Below are 25,147 nucleotides of genomic sequence, written 5' to 3'. Positions count from 1 at the left end.
TCATTTTACCTGCCTCTTGTTTTGCTGCTGTTTTTTTTTTTTTGACAGAGGCTGTTCATTGAATTGGAATAACTCTGTGTACTTCACTCGGCAAACACATTTTAATTGCAAGAAAGCGATCAGGTTGAATGAAATCTTTTTTTATTACGTCCAAAGGCCTGAGCACTTGGGTTCATCACAAAATAGTTTTCCCTCCCTGAAAATAGAAAATAATTTGGGCTGTAGTACAGGAAGGCCAGCACTCTCATAGGCATTAAATCATGAAATATGAGCCAGCAGCTCATTGTTTGTAACTAAACTGCTGCACATCCTAACGGTGCAACAAAAAACATACAAACAGCAAAAGTTAAAACCACTTGCCAAACCCTTTCCCTACTTTTAGACGTCACACTCTTCGAAGCAAGGGGGGACTACAAATCTCTCCCCCTTGCTACAATCAAAAATGTCTTCCTGATGGTAACCGAATGAAGGACAGTTTCAGTCTCTTTGCTTTGTAGCTAGCTGACAGGTACTTTGGGAGTGGCAGTATGAACTCATCCCAAAATGCATTTTTCAATAATACCCTGGAGTAACAACGTGAATTGAAATTTATATGCAATTCGATTCAAATGAAACCGCTTACAATTGCTTAGCAGTAATTCAATTTAGGCAACCAATATTACAAAACTCCTGCCAGCCACTCTCCTGTATGACACAGTCGCTGTCAGACTTTGAATGGAGGCATAGAATATCATGACAACATCGCTTGTGTTATGATGGCAGAGAGAGGGAGTGACAGAAAGAGAGAGAAGACATACTGGGGGGGAAAAAAAATTTAAATCATAAATGTGTTCATATATATTTATGTTCCGTGTTGCACTGTAGTTATGCTTGTTGCATCTCTTCACGTGAAAGCAGTATGTTCCTGCTTTGGCAAACCTGCTTTGGTGTGTTCTGCCGGTAAACCATGATCGAACTGAACCTACAAAGATTCCCAAATACATATCACAGTGATCACAGGATGGCACAGACTGACCTGGTGACACAAAGAGGTCAGATAATCTGTATGAGACAGGAGATTTTATGTGACCATTGTTAGATGAGAGATGTCCTGTGATCACTGTGAGATGAAAGAGGTCACATGATCATGGTGTGAGACAGAGTTCCCTTTTCCCATGGTCATCTTATAAGTGGGATTATTTTAACAGGTCACATGTGTAGTCTTTACATATCGTTTGTCCACATGTGGTTTTTGGAGATGTAATTTTGAACAAGTGATTTTTTTCATAAAGTTATCTGAAAATAATTAGTGCTGTTATTATTGTTGTTGTTAATAATGCTAACTGTGTTGTGCAAATAGGGAGAAAAGAGGGAGATAGTGAGAAAGAAGGTAAAATATGCAACTTTATTTGCACAATATGTTGCCATTATCTGAGGAACAGTGAATTACCCCAAAATTTTGCAAAATAATGACATTTTACAATCTATGGCTATTTCATGTACAACATATGCCAGTTAGGCGTCAAATTAGTTATTTTATATGTATTCAGTGTTATTGCATTTGTATTGGTAATTTGTTTCTGATTTCAGTACATGAGAACAGATGCCTAATTTTGCCATCACAAAGGAACAAGTCTCTCCAGAGTTTTACTGGAGAGGAGCTCACTAATAGACTTTGGGGCATATTGGCAGCAGGCCCTGATGACACATACCCATGAGTACTCAAAGAGTTTGGTGTGATCATCTTTAAACCACTGGCAGGTATCTTTAGATAGCCTTTAGAAAATTGAGAAATACCGGTGGACTGGAAGCAAGGTAATATAATCCCAAATTTTAAAGAAGAGGATTGTACAGATATTGGAAACTACAGGTCTGTCAGTTTAACTTGCATCACATGTGACATACTGGATTCATTAGAGACAAGTTAGAATTGTTTCTTGAAAATAATAACATCCTAAGGGATAGCCAGCATGGTTTTTGCAAGGGAAGGTCATGCTTGAAAAACCTTTTGGTATTGTTTGAAGAAGCTACCAAGTGACTATAACAAGACTTGTGATAATATATGCTTAGATTTCCAAAAAAGCATTTAATAAGGTACCACATGAGGAACTTAACAAAATGAAGACAGTAGGAATTACAGGATGTATTTCAGAGTGGGTTCAGAACTGGCTACAGGGTAGAACACAAAGAGTAGGAGTAGGAAAGATCTTATCTGAGCAGGGTACTGTGGAAAGTGGAGTGCAAGAAGGATCCATGCTGGGACACTGCTTGTCCTCATTTATATCAATGGCCTTGACAGAGACATCTTTATTGTCTTACAACAGAAAAAGAAGATTGGAAAAAGTTGTGTTATTTTAACTATGCGATGTACCCTTGAGCATGATATTCACATGGGCGCATGCATTTAAAAAATATATAGCCACCAAAAATCTAACCACCGCTTGCTGTATATCTACACAGTAGCCAATCGGAAAATAGTTTCTCTGTTTAGACCTATAGCTAACCTAAATCTGAAACCAGCGTATCAGCTTGAAAAACCTCAGACCTTCTGACATCAGTACTGTCTTTTATCAACCTACTATTCTCCGTAGTTCATTTGTTTTTTTTAAATGATTCATTTCGGCGAGCTTGTGAAAATGAATGCTTGTGAATGGGAACCGGAACTGATAAATTCCGGAATGGACTCGTAGACACCCTGATGAAAATAACTAGACTAAGCTAAACTGGTCAAGCTGGTTTAAGCTTTGTTTTCGGCACTTTTAGCTAGTCAACCAGCTGTTCACGAGCTAACCAGCCTATATAGTCAGCTAGTCCACCAGTTTGACCACCAGGTTACTCTACCAGCTTAACCAGCTTTGACCAGCCACAGACCAGGAGTGACCAGCTGGAAATGTTGAAAACACAGCTCAAACCATCTGAAACCAGCTTAGAATCCCAGCTGGCCTTAGCTGGAATTTTCAGCAGGGCCATTCTGGGGCTTCTAGATTTTTCTCATTTGAGTACCAGCACCTCCACTTGGTGAGGTGATATGAAAGTTGGTGGGGACACCTAAATCTATGCCCCTGTGGACCACACTGACTCATCCAAATGCTTTCCCGCCGGGGACATGGCAATTTAATCTGGAGGTGGTGGGTCGGGGGGGCTAAGGTGAATGTTTATTGTTTCTGCAGAAATACTCCTCCTATCCTGTGGGTGATATGAGCAGAGTAGAAAGTCATTTCAGCATGTGACGTTGAATCCAACACATTTATGGATCAGTGTGACTAAGTGCTGGTGACCTTCAGAGCTTTGTACCACAGGGCAGGGGAGAGGCTTACGCCCCACCCCCTCAACCACACCCACCATAGAACTATAAAGGACATCTGAAAGTCAGCACAACCATAGAACTATAAAGGACATCTCTCTCTCCCTCTCTCTCTCTCTCTCTCTCTCTCTCTCTCTCTGTGTGTGTGAAGCTGCTCCAGGGTACCCAATACCCAGCACCACACTGTGCAGAAGTGTTTATCAGGTGGGAGTTCAGACACAGCACCGCAGCCAAGTACAGAATCCTCCACCACCCCCTTCCTCCTTTAATGTGATTTGTTCTTTTTATTGGTCACCCCAAGGGAGGAAAATGGAAATCCAGAGCAGTTTTTTTTATATGTCTCAAATGAGGATGGGGATCATTAATCACTGAAGGGTGAAAGGGTCAGTATGTTTGTGTGTGTGTGTGTGTGTGAGTCAGTGTTTAAATATGTGCGTGCATCTTTGTTTGTGTGTGTGTGGGGAGTGGTTGGAGGTTGTGAAGTTTTGATTTTACAGTTTAATTTATTGGGCATATATTTTCATGTTTACCCAGAAGTCTGGTCTTTAAGGCTGGGATAAAGGCGAATAGGTGGTTTTCCCTCTCCACTGGTTAATGTGTGCGCTAGGTCTCTCCCTCAGGGGACAGTTTAGCCTTTAATCTCTGCACAGAAAATGAAGCAAAGCAGGGATGTGTTTTTTAACATCTTGCTTCACATTTGGTCAACAGAGCATGCTCTTTCCCTTCATCCCTTCTCCTGCCTGCCTGCCTCACACGACTACTTGCCCCATCCTGCTGGAGGGCTGCAGTGTCTGCTGGTTTTCGGTGTGTTTCAGTAGCAGTGATTCTTTTAAGAGCTGTTGGCTAGCTAAAGCGTCCATACACTTTGTTCTGAAGGCTTTAATAGGATGCTGATTTAAAGGAAAGCACGAGAACCTGCAGACAGTATGGACCTCTAAGGCTAGACACAGGGTTGTGGATGCACCCCTCAATCTGATATCGATCCCTGACCTAGCCAAAGCCGAGTGTCTCAGCTGTATTTACATATCAACAAGGACTCAAGAAGAGATAACATTAACATCATGTGGCCATATTTGATTTGGCCTGTACTCAACAATGTAAACTCTACTGTAAGTAAATAGCTCAGTAGCAATATATATATATATATATATATATATATATACACCAATCAGCCACAACATTAAAACCACCTGCCTAATATTGTGTAGGTCCCCCTCGTGCCACCAAAACAGCTCTGACCTGTCGAGGGTTTTTAAAATCATGTGAAAATAATTCACCCTCTAACAATATCTTAGCTTTTTATAGCCCTGTAGCAACGAATAATGTAATAAACTACCAATAGTGTAATAACTCCCAATAATGTAATCCATTTCAAATTTTTTATGTAATAAAAACCAATAATGTAATAGTAGTAGTAGCAGTGTACTTTATTGATCCCCATGGGGAATTTGCACTGTTGCAGCATCAAAGACAACAAAGTAACACAATCAGAAATTTACAGTAGATACAAAATATCAGATACAAATATACAGTAGATACAAATATATACAGAAATCCAAATATACCAGAGTCCATGCCTCAACGGGTCAGAGCTGTTTGGTGGCACGAGGGGGACCTACACAATATTAGGCAGGTGGTTTTAATGTTCTGGCTGATCAGTGTGTGTATATATATATATATATACACACACTACGCATAGTGAGCTCCATAATGTTTGGGACAAAGGTATATTTTGTCTTGACTGTACTGCACAATTTTAGATGTGTACAGTAAGTGAAATGTGGTACAAGTGCAGATTCTCAGCTTTTATTAAAGAGTTTTTTATTAAAAACCAAAATGCATAAAAATTGTGAAAATCACAGAATCTGCACATTTTATGGAAAACAGTGCCAAATTGAAAAAGAAATATATCTTTGTCTGAAACATTATGAAGCTCACAGTGAAAAACAAGAAATTTTTTAAGAAAGATTTTTAATCCCAAGGCAGAATTTACATCTCCCATTTGTTGGACATTATAGGCTTCTTTATAACTAGTAAGCATATTTTTTTAGGTTTATGTTTATAAACATTTGCCTCTTTAAACACGATAATTCAAGCTGTCCCAGTCAAACTTAATGAGCTTTTATGGTTCCCAGCATGAATATTAAAACAAATGACTGAAAATCGAAAGACCAATTTATATTAAGTGGAATATTAATCCATATTAACCAATTAACCAGATTATTAGGGGAACAAATTGCTAAATCACAACACATTTTCAACTTTTCAACTTTTTACAACTTGGAAAAAAATGTATAGTTTTGTCGCCTGGCAACCCACCTGGGTTGATCTGCACCGTTTCAGTGTGGTTTTGAAAGCCTTTGCTTCCTCGGCCTTGAAATCCATTTCAGTTCTCTTCAGTCCCAAGGGTCATGAGTCATACCTTCACTGAGAACCATAAATATCCCACAACTTGCAAACAAACAAACAAAAAAACACATTTGCACTCAATGCAGCAGACTACCTAATACTGTCACAATTCAAGAAAAATGTAACAGGAAAATAGTTTCTGTTAAAAATGGCTGTTAAAACACAACAGAGCACTATTGAGTTATATTGACCTCTCTTGTGGGAGCATACACACTGACCAAGTGTTTTTCTTAGGACAAAAAATTTTTCAGATAATTTTTTTTATCCAAGAAAACTAACTGAATATGAATCAGCAGTTATGCATCTATGTGTCAGCTAAGATTTGTTTTACATATCTAAATCATTTAGGGATTGTGCTTTGTTTAAGTAATGCTTGCCAATATCATGGGGAGTGAAGTAGTCAAAAGGAAGAAGGCAAAACGAAACAAAGAATACTGCAGCTGCTAGGATTTCTCCGTATTGCAGTATGATTGACCACTGTTCTATTGCTTCCTCTCATCAATATTGCTTGGAACTACTTAGGCACACACATTCTGTTCTTGGCATGCAACTTTTAACATAGCTGGGGCAGCCAGTCCCTTCCCAATGATGTTCTTTTTAAAGCAAACTCACCTCGAATGAGAATGGAACTTTGTGACATTTTTGCCATTTGAAGAAAGGTTGGTTCCATGTTTGTTTGATTGTTTTTGGTTATGGTTATCAATGTGTATGGACTCTCGTATAGATTGATAAGCAATATTACAACAATGCTTGATGTTGGGCTACATCGCCCAGTTAGGACACCACTGGAGAGCAGAGGAGGTTTGGGCCTACTTCATTCATTTGCTTTTCCCAACTTTTTTGTTTTTGTTGGATTGTTCTACAATATTTCTGTCATTCACTCACGGGGAAGTATGCATTTTCTTGAACAAAAGTACAACACCATCCCAGCAGTGGCCTCGCTGCCAAGCCAAAAGACTGGTTAACCTGAACAAGGCTATGTGCAAGGAAGAAACTTTGGAGTGGATCAGTTTCAAATCTTCTGTATTGGGTTTTAGGGATTGCCTATCCACATGCGGCTGGGGACTTTGTAGTTTGGTTTAATTCATACTTAACAACTACAGTCAGCTATTTCTAGTAATAGATTAGGCTCACTCCTATCAGAAAACCTAGGGTTAGGCGTAGATAAACTTTTGGTCATAACCCCCCCCCCCCCACCCCTCCACCCCCGACTGGCCACATGTCCATGAACCCGCAGTCTCTGTCAGACTGCAGCCATAGCAGTTACTCCATAAAAGGGAAAGAAGGTGATAATAATATTAAATAAATATTCATTTTCATTTTTATAGTGCAGTTCAATGCACTGAAATATAATGCAGATGTCTGAAATGGCATAGTATCATAATTGCAAGCAGATATAAAACAGAAAGCATAAAGTTCATGCTGGTTAAAATAGAGACTCGAAAAACATTGCATAAAGAAGGGAAGAGCCTTTTCTTACGATCAGATTTTAAGAGCTGCGGACAGAAAAACACTACATTGTAAATTCCACGCAAATTCCAAAGGTCCTATTTTTAGGGTGGAAAATGATGGTCCAGTGCAATTGCAGATGGTTAATGCAAATATTGGTATTCTTGAGAAAGCACCAAGAGCTAAAAATGAGCATTGGTCAGAGGTGTCTATTTTTACTTCATGGATTACATTAATTTCTTTTCATGGAATCATGGGGGCTGGTGCTTTGGTTTTGTGGGCACACATCTTCACCAATGCACAGTAAAAACTGCCAATAAAAACGTGTTTTAACCAAATATTCAACAATGCACCAGTAATACAAGAGAACTGATTAAGCACTAATTACGCAAGGGATGAAGGTATACAGGTTTTTAAATATTTTGTGGAGGCATCCACACACAGTCGGCAATAATTAATATTATAATATATATAAATTATTTTTCATTAAAACATTAATGCTTGCATTTACTGAATCCAATATACAAGGATTTACCATTTATGTGTTTTTAAATAATTTAGCAAGCATGGCAGTATAATGAGACATTAATGAAAAAACTGTATCCGCAATCGGGAGTCCATTAGCAGAAACACTTGGAAGACATCCTCTCTGAACATAGGAAAAAGATTTCCCACCTCTCCGAGGTGAAATAGATTTGACATCTATGCACACACTCTAGACATGCACGTGAATTGGCTGCCACACATTGCAATCACTTCACACACATCGGCAGCGCAACAGATTGTGATAATCACATCAAAGATCTTCAGCATGGGACTTAACACAGTATTTTCATGTGGAGGAGGTGGTAGGAAACTCATCCTCATTTGGAGAAATACCAGAGCTTAGTGTAGCATCCATCGTGTAGTTTGCAGTTTTATAGTCTTTTATCAGAGTAGAATTAGGACCAATAATTTAATGTGTATTATCAAATTAAAATTTCAGTTTCATAATGAAAAAGAAAATATTCATTCTACAGCATGTGCAGCTATTCCACGTAACCCCATTTGAAATATGAAAGCCCAGTACAAGTCTATTGACTGCATTTCAATCCAGCTTCACAAAAGCAGGCATTTTCAATCAGTTCATGAAAAGTGACGATATCCCGTTGTCCTTGGCCTATTCAGGGGCAGGTGGTCATTTCACCATTGTTCCCATTTCATGAATCACCTTAATGACATGCAAATGTAAAAGTGAATGTTCCAAGAGCACGGTAATACAGGTGGTCATGGTAACGCTGAAACAGTCGTGACGACCGGTGCTTATTGTTTATGAATAAGGAAACATTTTTAAAATAGCACAGGGTTGGCTCCTGTTATGAAAAATTTGATATTGACTAAGAAACCATGCACTTTTTATGGTTATTTTTTATTTATTGGCCAGATTAGCCTGTATGTGCTGTTGCATTTGTATATCTTCCAACCTATTCAGTTTTATCTTTCTTTTGTTAGTTCCTTCATTTGTTTCATTTTTATCAGCATCTGGAATTTATCAGGAATAACATGACAACACTTTTAAAAGTCTATCAACTCATGCTGAGTTGTAGGAAATGGAAAATCCACACGTGTTGTCCAGATTATAACATGATTTGGGTGAATACCTGATTCTGATTGGCTGGAAGGTGTGTGTCAAACTGTTCAATGCACAGGTAATTAAGTTTAATCACCCTTCAAAATCCAAATGCTGGGCCAGTTAACCAACCTACAGTATGTAACCATAGCAACATGTTGAGATCGAAGCAGATTGTTCCTTGTAGATTATTATTATTATTATTATTGTCATCATCATTATTATTATTATTATTATTATTATTATTAGTGTAATAGTACTAATACTCTATTTATACAACACTTTTCAGAACATGGCACCCAAAGCGCTTTCTAAAACAATATAAAAAAAGACGAAACATAAACATAAACCAAAGTAACATATGAAGGTTAAATTAGTTCAACAAAACATAGACAGCATTGAAAAGGAAAAGAGAATATTGAAAAATGAAAAAATATTCACCCCAAGGCCAAACTAAATAAATCTGTTTTTAAAAGTAACTTAAAACTGTCAACTGTCTCTGCCTTTCTTATGTTAACAGGGAATGGATTCCAGTGCGTGGGAGCTCTCAAAGAGATAGAGCTCTCACCATTAGTTTTTAGTCTGGAGCACGGGACAGTGAGTCCTCTGTGAGGAACTGAGCAATCTATATAAACTGTATGGGACTACAATCTCATATACTGTAGGTAGGTGCAAGGCCATGCAAAGCTTTAAAAACAGTTAATCATTTTTTTAAAATAAAATAACTGGGAGCCAGTGGAGTTTGGCCAGGAATTGGGGTGATATGTGTCCTTTGCTCTTAAATAAAACTTGTAGACTACTTAAACCGGCATATGGAGAGTTGCAGTAATTGAGATGAGAAAAAAGCATGAATTACTTCCTTTGTGTCATGAAAAGATAAACATGGCCTAATCTTTGCTATGTTCCTGAGCTGATGGTAGCAAGATTGCAGATTACCTTTTAAATATGAAGCTCAAATTTCAGGCACAAATCAAAAATAACTCAGTGGTTTCCGAGAGGCAGGCTTAATATTCAATCTGAGAGAGATTTATTCACAGATATGGGGACATGAGGTTGGGACCAGTAATTAAAACCTCAGTCTTTTCTCTGTTCAGCTGCAGAAAATTTTGGGCTATCCAGCAATTGCTGTCAAATATGCAATCATAAAGAGCAGTTAACCTAGTTAATTCATTCAACTTGATAGAGTGGTAAAGCGGTGTGTCATCAGCATAAAAATGAATAGATGTTTAGAAATGTGGCCAGGCAGGCGCATATAAATAGAAAAGAGAATTGGCCCAAGAATAGACCCTTGAGGGACACCACATGTAATGGGTGCTGGCAAGGATACAAACTCACCAGTAGAGATTGAGAACTGTCTGCTGGTGAGATAAGAAGAAAATCACTGCAGGGCAGTATTCTTAACGCCCACCCAGTCACCAAGCCGATCAATTAAAATAGAATAATCAACCATATCAAAGGAAGCAGTAAATCAAGTAAAAGCAGTACCAAGCAAGCATCATCATTTGCATTCGAAAGGAGATTGTTAGTTACTTAAAGAAGCAAAGTTTTGGTGTTATGCACTGCCCGAAAGCTGGATTGGAATTTCTCAAACAGATTATTAGTTCTCATACCAGCCAATAACTGTGTTGACACTGCCTTTTCAAGTACCTTATTAAGAAATAGCAACTCTGAGACTGGTGTATAATTGTTTAGGACAGAGGAGTCTAAAATAGGTTTTTTTAATATAGGCTGAACAATGGCATATTTAATGGAACAGAGCCCGTCATCAGAGTTAACAGTTAATAATTGAGATGATATCCGGGTAAACAGTTTCCATAACCTCCTTTCGAAGGCTAGTTGGGACAACGTCCAAGGGGCAGGTGGATGATTTTAAGTGTGCAACTATATCTAGGAGATCCTTGGCTGATATGTACTCAGAATAGCAGAACTCAACTGTCAACTTTCCCCTGGTGGACAGCATTTACACATTTTTGAAGGGGGAGAAATTAGACCTCTGACCTTACTGACAAAGAAAGACAAACTTTTCACATAACTCAAAAGAAGATTGCAGGTAGAATTTTGACTACTGAATAACAGAACTATCGATGGTATTGAAATGGACTCTTTAGCTGTGGCTATTTTCAAATGTCAAATTGGAAAAGTACTTTGTTATTGCATCTTTAACCATACTCTTAAATTTAAGCATAAGATCCTTCAAAAGACTGTAATGAACTTATGAATAGAAAGCTTTCCATTTATGCTTTCTACAATCCCTGTTTAAGGTATGTATATGATCATCTTTCCAGGGGGTATTTCTACAGTAAGATTTTGTCTTAGTTCTGAATGGTGCGACTACATCAAACTATTATTCCTAACATATCCCATATTATCACACTTTTGTGATTGCTCATGGAACATCAGCTCCCGAACAATTCTTGTCTTGGTCATGCTAAATACTAAAATAATACCAAAAATAAAAATAACCCCTCTTTTAAAGTCACTGAGAGAGAAAGAGAGCAAGCAACCGACAGGAACCAATGCTGGTGGCATGAGATATTTCAGCCTGTTGAAAAAAGTGTGCAAAATTTTTAATTCGGCTAAATGCATTAGTTGATTAATCACTGCAATATTTTTTCCAGTACAACCCCCAACCATTTCTGGGCAGAGATGGGCAGAAATATATTAAAAAGTATTGTGTCACAAAATCAAAATGACATAGGAGGCAGATATACAATACAATATAAAATACAACAAATACAACAATACAAAATAAATATAACCTTGTGAACACATTACACAGGTGTTTAATGGTGTGTTACTCTCCACAGTTCAGGGCCGAGACCGAGAGAACGCACCGGGAGAGTGCATTTTTGAGTTTTGTTTGTGGTGCATGAAAGATGTGAGGAAGTAAACCGCAGCTGAAAATTTGGCCTGCTATGAGTGGCGAACTGAAAAGCTGTCACTCACTTTTGCTTTCTTTTAACTTAGTTTGTTGTTTTAGTTTATTGTGTTCTCACAGAACCCGTGAGAGGGAAGGGTGAAGGTGTTAATTTATTTGATTTTGTGTTGGTGTGGGTGCGCTCTCTTTCTCTCCAGGCAGCAACCAACGGTGAACACCCGGAACTGCCACATCTTCCTCCTAGGGGTGTCACACCAGCGTGTGACAGTGGTATAACGTGGTACAGTGTGACAGTACGTTGTAACATTGTGGTTTAATAATGTGGTATGATAATGTGGAGTGATTTGGCATGGTAATGCGGTGTGGTAATATGGTGTGATATGTGGGGTAAAGGTAACCACCTGTAGTCATTGGTAGCCCTGTGGCTATGGGTCTGAGTGTTATGTTTGTGGCTGAGCTATGTTTTCCCAGCCTCTGTGCTCAACAGCTATGATGTCATTGTGGTCTCCAGGCATAATTCAGGCTAATTAAATAAATAAGACTGTAATTTGGTGCTAATATGAGCCCGTTGTGGCTGCCCACAGGCACAGGAACTGGATGATCAGAGATTGGGGGGTGGTGGGGTTGGGTTCCTCTGGTGGCAACCATGTTGTAGAATGAGACTGTGCATACACAATGAAGAGCAGTGAGTCAGTTCATCTGCTCAATCAAGACACATGTTATGCAGGGTACTGTACAAATGTGTGTGACCACCGATTTTCTAAAATACCGGTCCTAAGCCCTGGAGTTACAGGATCTGCTGGCTTCCTCAACCTCAGTCATGGACAGCCATAGAATCTGCTAGGGTCCCAAATCCTGGTCCTGGAGAGCCACAGGGTATGCTGAGATCCTCAAACCTATAGTGCAATTGCATTATTTGTTTTTTATTAATAGCTTTATTTGATCAATTAAAGCAGTTGATTGCATGGACCTCAACAAGGGCAATGTTTTTGGTGCTCAATTTTACATTCAAAACTCAACAGCCATGTCTCTTTCCAAATATTATGACAAATGATATGGTTACTCATGAACATCCACAGACCTTGCTGTGCACGGTTTCATCAAAAACTGCTTTCTAGCAAAGTTTGCCAACTGTGTATATCGGCACAATGTCACCACGTAAGCCCACCAGTATTCCTAGGGCTCAGTCGCAACCTTTTTTTTCTATCAGCGTTATCTAACTGTGTGTCACTGTGCTTGGCTTGCTATATGCTACAGCCCCGAATACTGGCATGCTTTGGCTGAGACTTCCATGGATGTGTCCCACTGTCTATCACAGGTGCGTAAGATGCAGACATGCCACTTTAATCCAATGTAAGCAATGTTTTTTTTCGGTCTCAGTTATTTTTTTTATAAATCAAGCATAAGCACTGTTGAAATGCCCTTGAGATTATGTTTAATTAAGTTGAATTCAATTCAAGAACATTTTGTTTTATATAAATGAGGACTCAGGTCAAGTCATACAGATAAGTTTCCCTCCAATTTCTCGTTACACCATGGATTCTTTGTAAGCCAACCGAGTTGACAGGCCCACATTCTGAATGCGCTATCTGCATAGTTGAAGGTCGGGCTTTATTTTCCATTGCACCTTGTATTTTCGTGTTCAATTTTGTACAAAAGATACCTTCTCTGGGAACACCAATAACAAGTGCATACAATGCATAGCTCGCAAGAGTATTTCAATAGTGCGCTGTCCCTGAAAAATAAAGAAAGAGTGATCTGTTCTAATGTCTGTGTCTTCTGCGAAGAGCATAATGAAGAAATGATGAAACTCCTAGAGACTGCTGTGAATGCTGATTCTGTCATTTAACCCTAGTGACAGTTTGAAATGAATAAACCATATTATAAAAAGTATTCAAAATAGTACATATGAATATATTGGTAGTTATAACCAGTTGTGACTTGAAGGTTAAATAGCCTCATTTAGCCAGAGGTATTTTCACTTTTAAATGGAAATTTCAGGGGTCAATAATTACTGATGTCTGTTTGCTAAGTTCCATGCTTTGTTCTTTTTAATGGAGATTTAATGGTCACCTTTTATATAATCAGACAGGCAATCGGTCAATTTGCTAAAAGATTAAAAAGTCACTGAAACTCTACTGGTTGGCGGCCAATTTCAAAGCCTTAATACCAGCAGTTATGAAAGTCCAGAATTTAAACCGTGGAAAGAGAACATGACGTCCACAAGTTTAAAGGGAGTTATTTTGTGCACCAAAATGAACTGTTAATCACTTCCACTTCATTAAATCATAATGAAGTAGAGATGTTATTAAGCCCACTGCCAATGAGCTCTTCAGCCCTTCCTTGCTTCCGCTAAATGATTTGGAATTAAATTGAAATCGACCAAGAATTGAAAATGAAAGACTTTGTCCCGGCGCACTCTTTGGCCTGTCCTGTGACTGTTGTTTCAAACACACAGGGGGCGCTATGACTTTCTTTCTCCATTAAAGGCAGTTGTTATGAAATGTGTCTGGACCCTGCTCCCTAAGTGACTGTTATGGACTTAATATTGATGGAGAAATTGATTTAATTAAACAGAGTTTATTGAGTTATTAATGAGTTATTTCACATAAAATGAATTACACGCGCTTTCAATTTATGCCAGTGGTATACACTTGAGCCCTTGGAGATTTGGAGGGAGGCTGGTTTCTGTGCTCTTAAAACAGTAATCAGTTCATACTCAGGAAAGCAGATGGGGTGAGTTCACAGTAATCAACTTGCTTTAATCGATCAATTAAATACCGAGCAACAACAAAACCTTGAAAACACCGTAGCCCTCCAAGGGCAAAAGAGAAGACTTTTGATTAAGACTAAAATGTTATGTACAGGTGCTTCCTCTGCATGTGTTTTTCACATTCCTCCCGCACGGAGTCGTTGAGACGAAATGTAATGTTTGCCCCCCATTACAGGAAAGGACGCATGATTTCTTGAGACCTCGGTATCAATTATAATCCCATCCCACTGCTGCAACACCCCCGGTCAATGTGGGAGCATGGAGAGAAGCGTACGTGTTCCCTGTGTGTGCAGCCGCCTGCAAATCCTCTTCTGCCGCGCGACCACTGCTCCGTAGGGCTGAACATCCTGCACCGCTCATGCAGGCGAACCACTGGCACCTCATCCACCAGAAAAAAACACCTAATTTCTGATCTATCACACCTTAGAAAACATTTGCTACAATGTGCTTCACGCCATACTAAGGTGTAACACACCCACCCCCCCACCCCTTAATTAAAACAAGCCAATAATGTGAGTGACAAAGCAGGTAAATAGGAAGAAATCTTGGGAGGAACCAGACTAGGGTAAGGGAGCCCATCCTCCTCATGTCAGCATAGGGTGTGGGGTCATTGCGACCAATACTGTAAAAGTCAGTCAGTGTTTCTAATAAGCCTAAATCAGTAAAAGACCGATGGAGTGCAGGTATAGTATGTTGAAATAATGGTTCTGAGGTGGGGTGGTGGGCTGGGATGGGGGACTTGGGACGCAGGAGAAGAGCCCCAACATTGGGAGAGGGAGACAGAGATGCCGCTATTGCGCTGTAATGCAGGGTATATCCTGTCGACTGCCTGGGTGATGTAAGGACCGCTTACGCATTGCACCCTAGTACACCTGGGACACATGTGCTTCCAAGATCTCACACTCACCGTTTTCGCTCCGCAGTACAATTAGCACCAAAGGCAAGTAATATCTCCAGCCATTGTCATAATAGATCACTTAGCAGGTATGGGCATTTAAGGGTGCTGTCTGTATGGCATGCCTGAAAACACTACTTGTCTGTAGTACAAATAAATTATTTAAGGCAGTAATCAATGTGCAGACCGATCATTCTTATTCAGTTAGACTCCTGACCACAGTGGGCATTGGCACGGTCAGGATTTGACTCTGTATTGTGGGGCACATTGACTGCACTAAGAACCAGAGCCTTTAATATTGCTGAGAAGCCACTCAACCCTGTACCCATGTTCTGAGAAAATGTCAAGTTTAGGGAAAGGCATAATCAATATTATTGGTACATTTATTCAAGTATTACATTTTGTCGGTTCATGCAGCTTTTGCGCGTGTGTATGTGTGTGTGCGTGTATTTGTGTGGTGTGTGTGCAGTTGTGTGTGTATGTGGGTGTTTTGGTTGCAGGTAATAGTGTGTGGGTGTGTGTGTGTGGGTGGGTATGTGTGTGGGTGCCTGTGTGGATGTGGGTGTTTTGGTTGCAGGAAATTGTGCATGGGTGTGTGTCTGTGTGTGTGGGTTGGTATGTGTGTGGGTGTGTGTATGCATGGGTGTGTGGGTGTTTGTGTGGATGTGGGTATTGGTGTGTGTGTGGTTATGTGTATGGCTCTTTTGTGTGCGCAGGCAGATGTGTGTTAGTGTGTGTATGCACGCACGTATGTACTCCACTGCACACTGTATGCCACCTGCATGGAATTGAATTCACAGTACTAATGAGCTGTAAGTAATCTAGTCAACGAACAGTGCCATGCTCATTAACCAATTAGTACAGAACTAATTAACATGTCAAACACTGCGAATACTGTCTGCCTCGACTGTCTCTCCCCACTCACAGCCAGATGACACACTGTGCACGAACGGCTCCTTTATTTAGGAGAGAAGAAGAGAAGAAAGCGATACAAGAGAGGAACAGAACTATGGGAGAGAACTAGTGAAACAACACGCGCACACACACACGCACGCACACACACATACACACACACAAACAGATGAACATGTATGCACAAACACTGACATACACATGAGCATATGTGCACACACACAGCACACAAACAGGCACGTGTGCACACATAGACACATGCATATGCTCACACACCCACACGCATTGACTTCCTATTTATTGAAGCACTTGATGCTAAAGTGAAGACCAAACAGATGGAGGGAGAGGGGGTAATGGGCAAGTAACCCCGTCTCATTTTTGGCATGATTTCAGTAATTGTGTACTGCCAAATTTCATTAGAATGATTGCAAAAATAATAACATAATAATAAATCATAGCCAAGGGAATGTTAATAAATGATTGGTAAATAATGATGCCAATAAGTAAAACAATTAGAAATGCTGCTGTCTTATTTTATTGTTGGGACATTTGGTGTCCTTTAATTAGAATATGTCCACTCACTGTCCCTTAGGCTATGGCAAGCTGCTATGTCTCTCTCTCTCTCTCTCTACTTTGCCCCTTATCAGCAGCCACTGATTGTATGTGTGTGAGTTTCTGAGAGAGATGGTGCATTTGTGTCTGTGGAGAGAGAGAGAGAGAGAGAGAGAGAGAGAGAGAATGTGTGTGCTTGCGTCCGCGCGTGTGTCCGTGTACATGTATGTGTGTGGGAATGAGTGTATGACTGTACATCACACTATCAGCAGATTCAGAGGGGAGTGTGGGGAGGTGAAAACTGGAATCTTGGAAGCGTCCAGAATGCATTGTGGTGGATGACCATTCACTCAGACTCATGCTCTCCTGCCTCCTTATACAGTGCATTGCTTTTCTGGATTTTCTGGGTACGGTCATGACACTGATGAAACCACAGTATTCAGTCGGCAGTATGCTGCTTCTGGAACACAGGAGAGAGAAAGCAGCATGAACAGAGAGAAAGAGAAAAGTGTGTATGTGAGAGAGAGAGAGAGAGAGAGAGAGAGAGATAGACTGACATAGAGAGACAGAGAGAGAAAGGGGAGGGCAGAGAGAGCAAGAGAGAGAGTGACTCAGAGGAAGAGAGAGAGTAGAAGAGGGAGGGAGGGAGGGAGACACCGAATAAGAGAATGATCGCAGTCCCTCCCTGCAGGAGTCAGGGTCCTGTTCTGTCTGAGCATTGTGGATTTTGAGAAGCTAAAGTCTGAAGACTGTGAGAAGAGGAATCGTGACGTCAGTCTTCCTCCAGATCTGCCAGCTTACAGCCTCTGACTTTGGGGGCAAGAGAAACAGCGAAAGGAAAGATAAAGTTGGTGCCTTTGAAACTTTCACTTTTTTGGCCCCTTTCTCCTTTTCTTTTTCCTGGACTCTCATGCACATCGATCCTCAAAAAAAAAAGCGAGACACACCCCCCTCGACTCCACGTTCTGCAGGTCTGCGTGTCACTGTACTGTGGGGTGCAGGTGTGATGCAAGAGAGGTCCCCGCCAACCCAAGAAGAATCCTGATTGATTCACGCTCCATTTGTCTCCATTTCCAGCTGACGGAGGTGAAAACAAAATCGACTTGCCCCGCTGCAGAAGTGGATTAACTCCTATTTACTCTCCAACGAGCAAGTGGAGGGGCGTGTGTGCATTTGTGTGTGTGCACTTCTGTGTGTGGAAAGAGTTCAACCAGCTGCTTTCTCGGAGGCAGACTAGTGGATTTACAGCCATTTCTGATGTTTCTGTTTTATTGCATGTGCCCATGTGGAGCCCAACGTATTGACAGGGGATCTCAGATCTCTTTCTTTTGGAATAACTGGGACTTCTCACCCTGAGGGTTGTTACTGTTCTATTGTCTTTCTCATTGTGCATCTGAAACTGCTGTCGCTGCCTCTCCCATTTGCGGGGTCCCCTCTTCTGCTCCGGTACGACCTCGGCAAACCTCCTGTCAAACCAGGATGGGAATGCATATAGCTCCCAGAACTGTGTCAACACACCTCCCGCTCTGTCTGGTGGGTTGATCTCCGGGGGAAATCGTGCACGGGAGTGTGTACGTGCACGCGGTGAGGTGGAGTGAACACCATGAACTTGTGCACAAACGTCTCGGACACCAGTTCCTGGATGGGGGCTCAGGCAGTTCTGGGTAATGTTGGTGGGAACGTTTCACTGGGATGTAACAGTAGCAGCGGTGGGCTGACACAGTATGGGGTGTCCCACAATGATGGGGCATGCGGGTGCTCCAGCACCACAGCGACAGAGAAGAACTGGGCAGCACTGCTCATCCTGGTAGTGATTGCACTCACTGTTGCCGGCAACATCCTGGTCATCATGGCCGTATCCCTGGAGAAGAAGTTGCAGAACGCCACCAACTACTTCCTGATGTCACTGGCTGTGGCGGACATGTTACTGGGCCTGCTGGTCATGCCTGTATCCATGGTGACCATCCTGTACGGTAAGTGATGTCATGGGACTGGAGGGTCTGCTTTTGGGGCTTTAAGTTGACACATGAGGCTCTGATTGGGTGACTTGGTGCAGGGTGTGGGGATTAGGGATATCGAGACTGTTAATGGATGATGATGTTGTTAATGATTATGGTGTAAGCCAAGGCTTCATGTCCAAAGAGAGTGGAGCTACTCCCATGTGCTGTTCATCACTGACACACTCTGACATATCCCAAAATTAAGAGGTTAATTTCATGGGGGGTTAATAAGTTTCAAATGAAAATGTAGGTAATTTATAAAAGATTAGGGCCACTCTAAGGTTCAGGTCAATGAGGTATTTTCACATATACACACACATACACACACACACACACTTATGCTAACTCACACACATTTAGAGCTGTTCTGTGTGTCTTGTGTCAGATTCATAGCATCATTCCTTTTCCTTGCACATTACATACACTAATGCACATACTTTGTCTCATTTTCCCTCCTCCTCCCTCTCTCTCATCTCTTTTCTCCCTTCATATGTTCTTCTGGTGAGCTATTATTCCCCTCTTCCATCCTTCTACTCTCCCTGTCGGTTTCTCTCTGTTTCTCTTTTCCAGAGGCCTTCTGAATGCCATTTTAAATGATGTAAATGTCACACATCGGAACCTGACTGACACTCCGTTCTCTGTATCATAGTGAACAGAGCTCATTTTCATTAAAAACTGGGGAAAGTCTGCACCACTGGTGTGATGGAAGCACTGAGTTTCTGGTTATTGTAACAATGAATTAATGGAACAAGGTGCTGTGAATATGATTTTATCAGAGGACAATGCAAATCATTTCACCCTATTGGTGCATTCTGAAATATACTTAATATTTTCCTTTACACTACATTTCCATACAGCTTTCTTATATTATCATAGCGAATCATAACATTACAAATTAATTAGCACACATTACCAAGGTAAAAAATAATTTAAGTAACCCCCCATACTCCTGCAGAGTCTCAGAACAATTGGAAAAATATTTTCCCCTTTAAGAAATGTTTTATTTTCACAGTCCATAGATTAATTAATCTTGTAATATTCCTTTATGATCTCATAATAACTGCAGTTTATTTATGATATATTGTATTGAGTATATGCTTGGCACAGATTTATCGTATATTTTATTTTTATGCATATTTCCATATAATAGTGGTGTTAAATCACTACTGAATTCTAGTCTGTAGTAGGTGTTGCAAAGAGGTGTCAAACATTTATGATTTTAATGAGTTGGGTGGTCCGAAGGCATAGTGGTCCTTTTAAGGGCATTGAGATGGAAAGGTTTGGAAGTCATGTATTAACGAGCCTACCACACAATCCACTGCACGTAATGGGCAGGGAGGGAAAACTGCATTGGTACATATTTTGTTCTAAAAAATAGTCTCAAAAGATGTAACTAAAGTCAAAATGGTGGAGGCATACATTGCTTTGCCTGTATTATATATGCAAGGCCCACATTTCAGTTACATTTGATATAGTGGTCATCCGTGGTAATGGGTTTGGCTGTAGATGGGTATGGGTAATGGATGGGTAAAGAAATGTAGTAAAGGACCAATGTAGATGGGTAAATGACTGTGTGTACAGACAAATTAGTGTGTTCCTGGTTCGTTCGAAGGGACAGGGCTATCTCAAACTGCCAGGGGCTTCTTTTGGCACAGTCACTCTGGCTGCTTCTGGTAGCAGTGCCGTGGAAAGGTCTTCCCACTAGTGCAACAGAACAGGGCCACCACCTCAGTGGTGAACTGTGAGTATCCTGTGGGAACTGCTACCTGGTGCCATATGTTTTCAAATGGAAATGCTACACCTTTGTGCTCTTGTGAAAGTCATTACTCATTTAGTCTCATTATTTATTTAGCTCACAAAGTTCTGTTTTGTATTGTATTGTCCCTTCCTGATTTCCTGTTGCATATTTGTCATACTGAATGGCTTCTGATCTTTAGACAAAATGTGATATTAGACAAAGGGAACCTGAATAAACACAAAACACATAATTGCTCCTTAAACTTAATAACTGGTTGCACCACCTACAGCAGGAATAACTGTAACCAAATGCTTCCTATAATTTGATTTCATAATTTTGATTTCACATCCATGTGGAGGAATTTTAGCCCACTCTTCTTTGCAGAACTGCTTTAATTCAGACAAATTGGTAGGTTTTCGTGTATGAACTGCTTGTTTTAAGTTCTGCCTCAGAGGTTATAGCGGGTTTAAGTCAGGACTTTGACTTGGCCACTCCAAAACTCATTTCTTTTCAGCCATGCTGATGAGCGACCATTCTCTTCAACAATGTTCTGATACAGAGCCACATTCATGGTTCCTTCAATAATGGCAAGTCATGCAGGTCCAAAAGAGAAAAATGTTTGAATGTTAACCAGGAACTCATGCAGTGTTGTTGTTAATATTGCTTTAGGGTAATGCCATGGTTGTCAGTGCCCCAAAGATGAAGAAATGCTTTTGTAGATGTTTGTGGATAAATGTGGACAATGATAAATTCTGTTTTTCAAAATGTCTTATTTTCTTCTGTGCTTGTTCTATGGTTCAGTGTGATATGACCTATCATTGTTTTTGTTCTGTGCCACTTTCTGAAACAGAGAAAAGCGATCGGACTTGGCTAATGCTAGCAAGTGGTTAACTAATGGCATTCTGTCATTTATGTCAACAGTGTTTGCTTGTGGACGTTAGCTGTGCAACTTTTGGCTTGGATACTAAGGACAGTCTCATAATAATGTTAGTTACATTACTGTTAGCAGCATAGCTTGTAGCTTTGAAGCTGTCATAAATAAACCTTAGCAGTAGATAGTTGTGATCTTGCTCTATCTTCTTTTTCATTTCATACTAAGGACCCTCTGTCTAAGCCAGCAGTGTGGCTGACTCCAACCCCATTGTGACTGCCTTTACTGCGCCAGCAAGTAGAGCTAAGCTGAAAAACAAAAAAGAGATGAATGTCACTATACTGTAACCTTAATAGTAAAGGTGTTGCATCCTTTCAATTCAGTGGAATCTGTATCTTTTAGGTAGGTTTGCAAAAACTACTACAGAAAGTAAGCAAGAGATACAGTGTTCCTTTTTTTCTTTGTTTTATTAAGTGAGATGGTGGCAGCCCTGAATCCCTATTAACCAGCTCCCCTCCAGGCAGTCCTGATAGCTCATAAAAGACTGTTGCCGAATTGCACTTTATTTTCTTGTGTTCCTGTTCTGCCATTTTACAAAATGACATGATTGAAATTGCTCTTTGTTTTCTTAGATTCTGCTTATTTTGTCACTTCACAATGAAATTATGTTTACAGAATAATACTTATCTGTCATTTTACATTGACATAATGTTTGCTGAATAAAAATGTTTAGAAGTAGCAAAGATATAAACCGTACTCATTTATAGAAACATAGTTGGCTGAGGTTTTCATTCATATTGTCACGTAACGGGTAGGGGGGACCCAAACGCAGAGGGAAAAAAAACACAAACTCAAAAAGGTAAAATTAACAAAGACTTTACTTACATGACAGGGGACAAAAAAACAGGAAACCAAAAGGCCACGCAGGGCACTACCAAAAAAAACACAAAACAGAAAACTCAAAATTCAAAACACACACAGAGCAGAACACAGGTAGGACAGAAACCAGGCAGGAACTAACAGGCGGAGACACAGTCACACACACAAGCAGGTCAAAAACACAGGCAGGCAGATACATGTAAGTCAAACAAACACAAGGAACCAGCACCCGAGTCAAGGGAACAAAGAACTTAAATAGACAGGGGGTAACAAGACACAGGTGAACTCAAAAAACAATCAACCCAGAAAAGGAGGGGATAACAAGACACATGTGGGAACAATGATAGAATAACGAGACAACAATAATACAATTAACAGAGGGGAGCAGGACACAAAACAGAAGTGCCGCCATCTGGCGGCCCAACAAGGGAAACACAGACAGGAAAACACAGAACCATGACACATATAAAGTATCAAAAAAAGCATTATGAAGTTATCGTATCAAATTATAAGTGTCAGTTTTGGTATTGCTATTGAAAAATTTGTGATACCCAACCCTAGTCGTAAGCCTTCTCAAAATCTGCAAACACATGTAGAACAGATTAGCAAACTCCCACGCCCTCTTAAATATCCATGAGCAGGTACGTTGTTCTGCAGCTTGGACAAACCGGCACTGTTCCTCATGCATCTGAGGTTTGCCTATTTGTCAGAGCCTCCTTTCCAGCACCCTGGCATAGGCTTTCCCTATGAGGCTGAGAAGTATGATTCCCCAGTAATTGGAACACATTCTCCTGTCCCCTTTTTTAAAGATGGGGACAACCCACACCAAAAGCACTGTTCCCAACCTCTACACGACATTTAAGATATGTCAACCACGGCACCCCAATCACAACCAGAACCTTCAACATTTTGGGATGGTTCTCTGCCACTATGCAGCTCTTCAATTACCCCAGTGACTTCTGCCACAGAGATGATTCTGAACTTTCAGAATGTTCCAGCTCTGCCTTTTGAAAGGAGGGCATGTCTGTCGGATTCAGGAGTTCCTCAAAGTGCTCCTTCCACCTTCCAACAGTATCCCCAGTTGAGGTCAGAGTTCTACCACTAAGGACTAAGGGTGATGTCCTGCTGCCAAATGGTTTTCCAGAATCACCCTGAGGCCACCCAAAAGTCATCCTCCAAAGTCTCTGTGAACTCTTCCCACACCTAAGCTTTTGTTTCTGCAACAACATCTGCTGCAGCCTTTTTGTTCTTCAGCTTGACCGCCTCCCTCACTGCAGGAGTCCACTAACAGCTTCTTGGGTTGTGGCCAGGACAGGCCCCGTCAAGCTTATGACCTCAGTTTCTAGCAGCTCCTTCTACAACAGAGGTTTTAAGAAGGGTTCATTCAGACTTAATTTTCCCAACTTACTGTAGGACACAGGAGAAGCTCTTTCAGAGGTGAGAACTGATCATTCTTGACAGGGTCCTCCACCAGGCATTCCCAGCAAAACACTCACTTCACATTTGGACCTACCTGGCCTGTCCAGTAGCGTCTGCCACCAGCAAATGGTGATTATTTGACAGTTCAGGTCCTCTCTTCACCTGAGTGTCCAGAATATACAACTTCAGGCAATTACAAAATTGCTCATCGACCTTTGACCCAAGGTGAACATCTTCGTGTGCAAACATGGTGTTTTAGGGATCTAATTAGTTAATGTTTGCCTGAGTCCTCACCCCAGATCAGTTCACCTTGGGAGACCCTACCAGGGGCATAAGCTACCGACAGCATAGCTCTGAGGATCATTGAACCATGCAAGCACTTCTGCCACAACAAGGCCACAATCCAGGAAGGGAAGATGCTACAGGTAGCTATTTTCCTTTAAAATCCTGCTGACTCATTTTGGAAGATAAAAATGGCACTTATGTCTATCTTCCAATAAGTACTTTGAAATCCCATTTTTTAAAGTGCATCATGACTTATTTCCTGGTTCAGTGGTGCAAATGTGGGTGAAATTTAGGTTGTATACACAACCTCAAGAGCTGTTATATTTATAATGTGAAGCAAAAGGTATGTTTGGTTGTAATTGTACATAAAGACACCAAGTATTTGAGAGTATTTACAAAACCAGTCATGAGATCAAATATTTTGTAGCTGTTAATACAGTATTGTCTTTCAAATATTTCAGATACTTCAAATACTTTGAATATGTTTACAAATACTACAAATACATTAAAATCAATACTTTGTTTTTCTAATACATGATACAATATTTTAAGATTATTTGAAAGTACAGTTCATACAGCTCAAAGTGATTTACAGAGGTTAAAAGAAATTGACCTGTAATATTACAAAAATCAGTGTATGTGGTAAAACATAATAAAGACATTAAACAAATAACAAATAACAAGTAACAAATCTTACATGCATGATTATATTATTTAAATTTGAAATAGCAAACACACAATGGATTACTGAGTAAAATGAAAGGGAGTTGGTGATAGGGAGGGGGAATTGATCTGGAAGCTGAGGTGAGAGGAGAAAAGAGGCATGGCATTTTATACCTGAAAATAATCAGGGAACAGTGTAAGGGGTTGTCTGGATATTTCCCTTTTATAATCTTTCTTTAAACCTCCAATTAGAGACTGGGTTACATGAAATAGCTATGATCACAGGAAAGACGTAAGTAGATTGGCCCTTAACTTCACACTGATCTTTTCGGTCACAATAGGAATTTTCACGTGAAGTGCAGTGAGGCTGTAAAAATAATGGTGGCATATTAGTGAGCTATAAAGATGGGTAATCATAGGTTTCTGGGTGACTCATCGCGCTAAGACTCTGGGTTTCAATGTGTGAGTGTGCCTCACAATTTGGTATCGAATCCTCACTGTGCCACTGCTAACTGTGGCCTGCAGCCCCAGA

At 40.4% G+C, this 25,147-nt stretch overlaps 1 protein-coding gene across 1 annotated transcript in view; it reads left to right on the top strand.

Annotated features, from left to right (window-relative positions):
• Window positions 1–17,459: 17,459 nt before the first annotated feature.
• Window positions 17,460–25,147, top strand: part of LOC135250953 (5-hydroxytryptamine receptor 2A-like) — a 33,477-nt gene continuing 25,789 nt past the window's right edge. The window contains exon 1 of the mRNA XM_064327826.1: window positions 17,460–18,733. Coding sequence (XP_064183896.1) covers window positions 18,364–18,733 — 370 coding nt within the window. The 5' untranslated portion in view covers window positions 17,460–18,363. The remainder of the gene's footprint in view (window positions 18,734–25,147) is intronic.

This window comes from Anguilla rostrata, chromosome 3 (genome assembly GCF_018555375.3).
Source record: "Anguilla rostrata isolate EN2019 chromosome 3, ASM1855537v3, whole genome shotgun sequence".
NCBI lineage: Eukaryota > Metazoa > Chordata > Actinopteri > Anguilliformes > Anguillidae > Anguilla > Anguilla rostrata.
The sequence above is the reverse complement of the archived record's forward strand: the minus strand, read 5'-3'. Positions and strand labels throughout refer to the sequence as shown.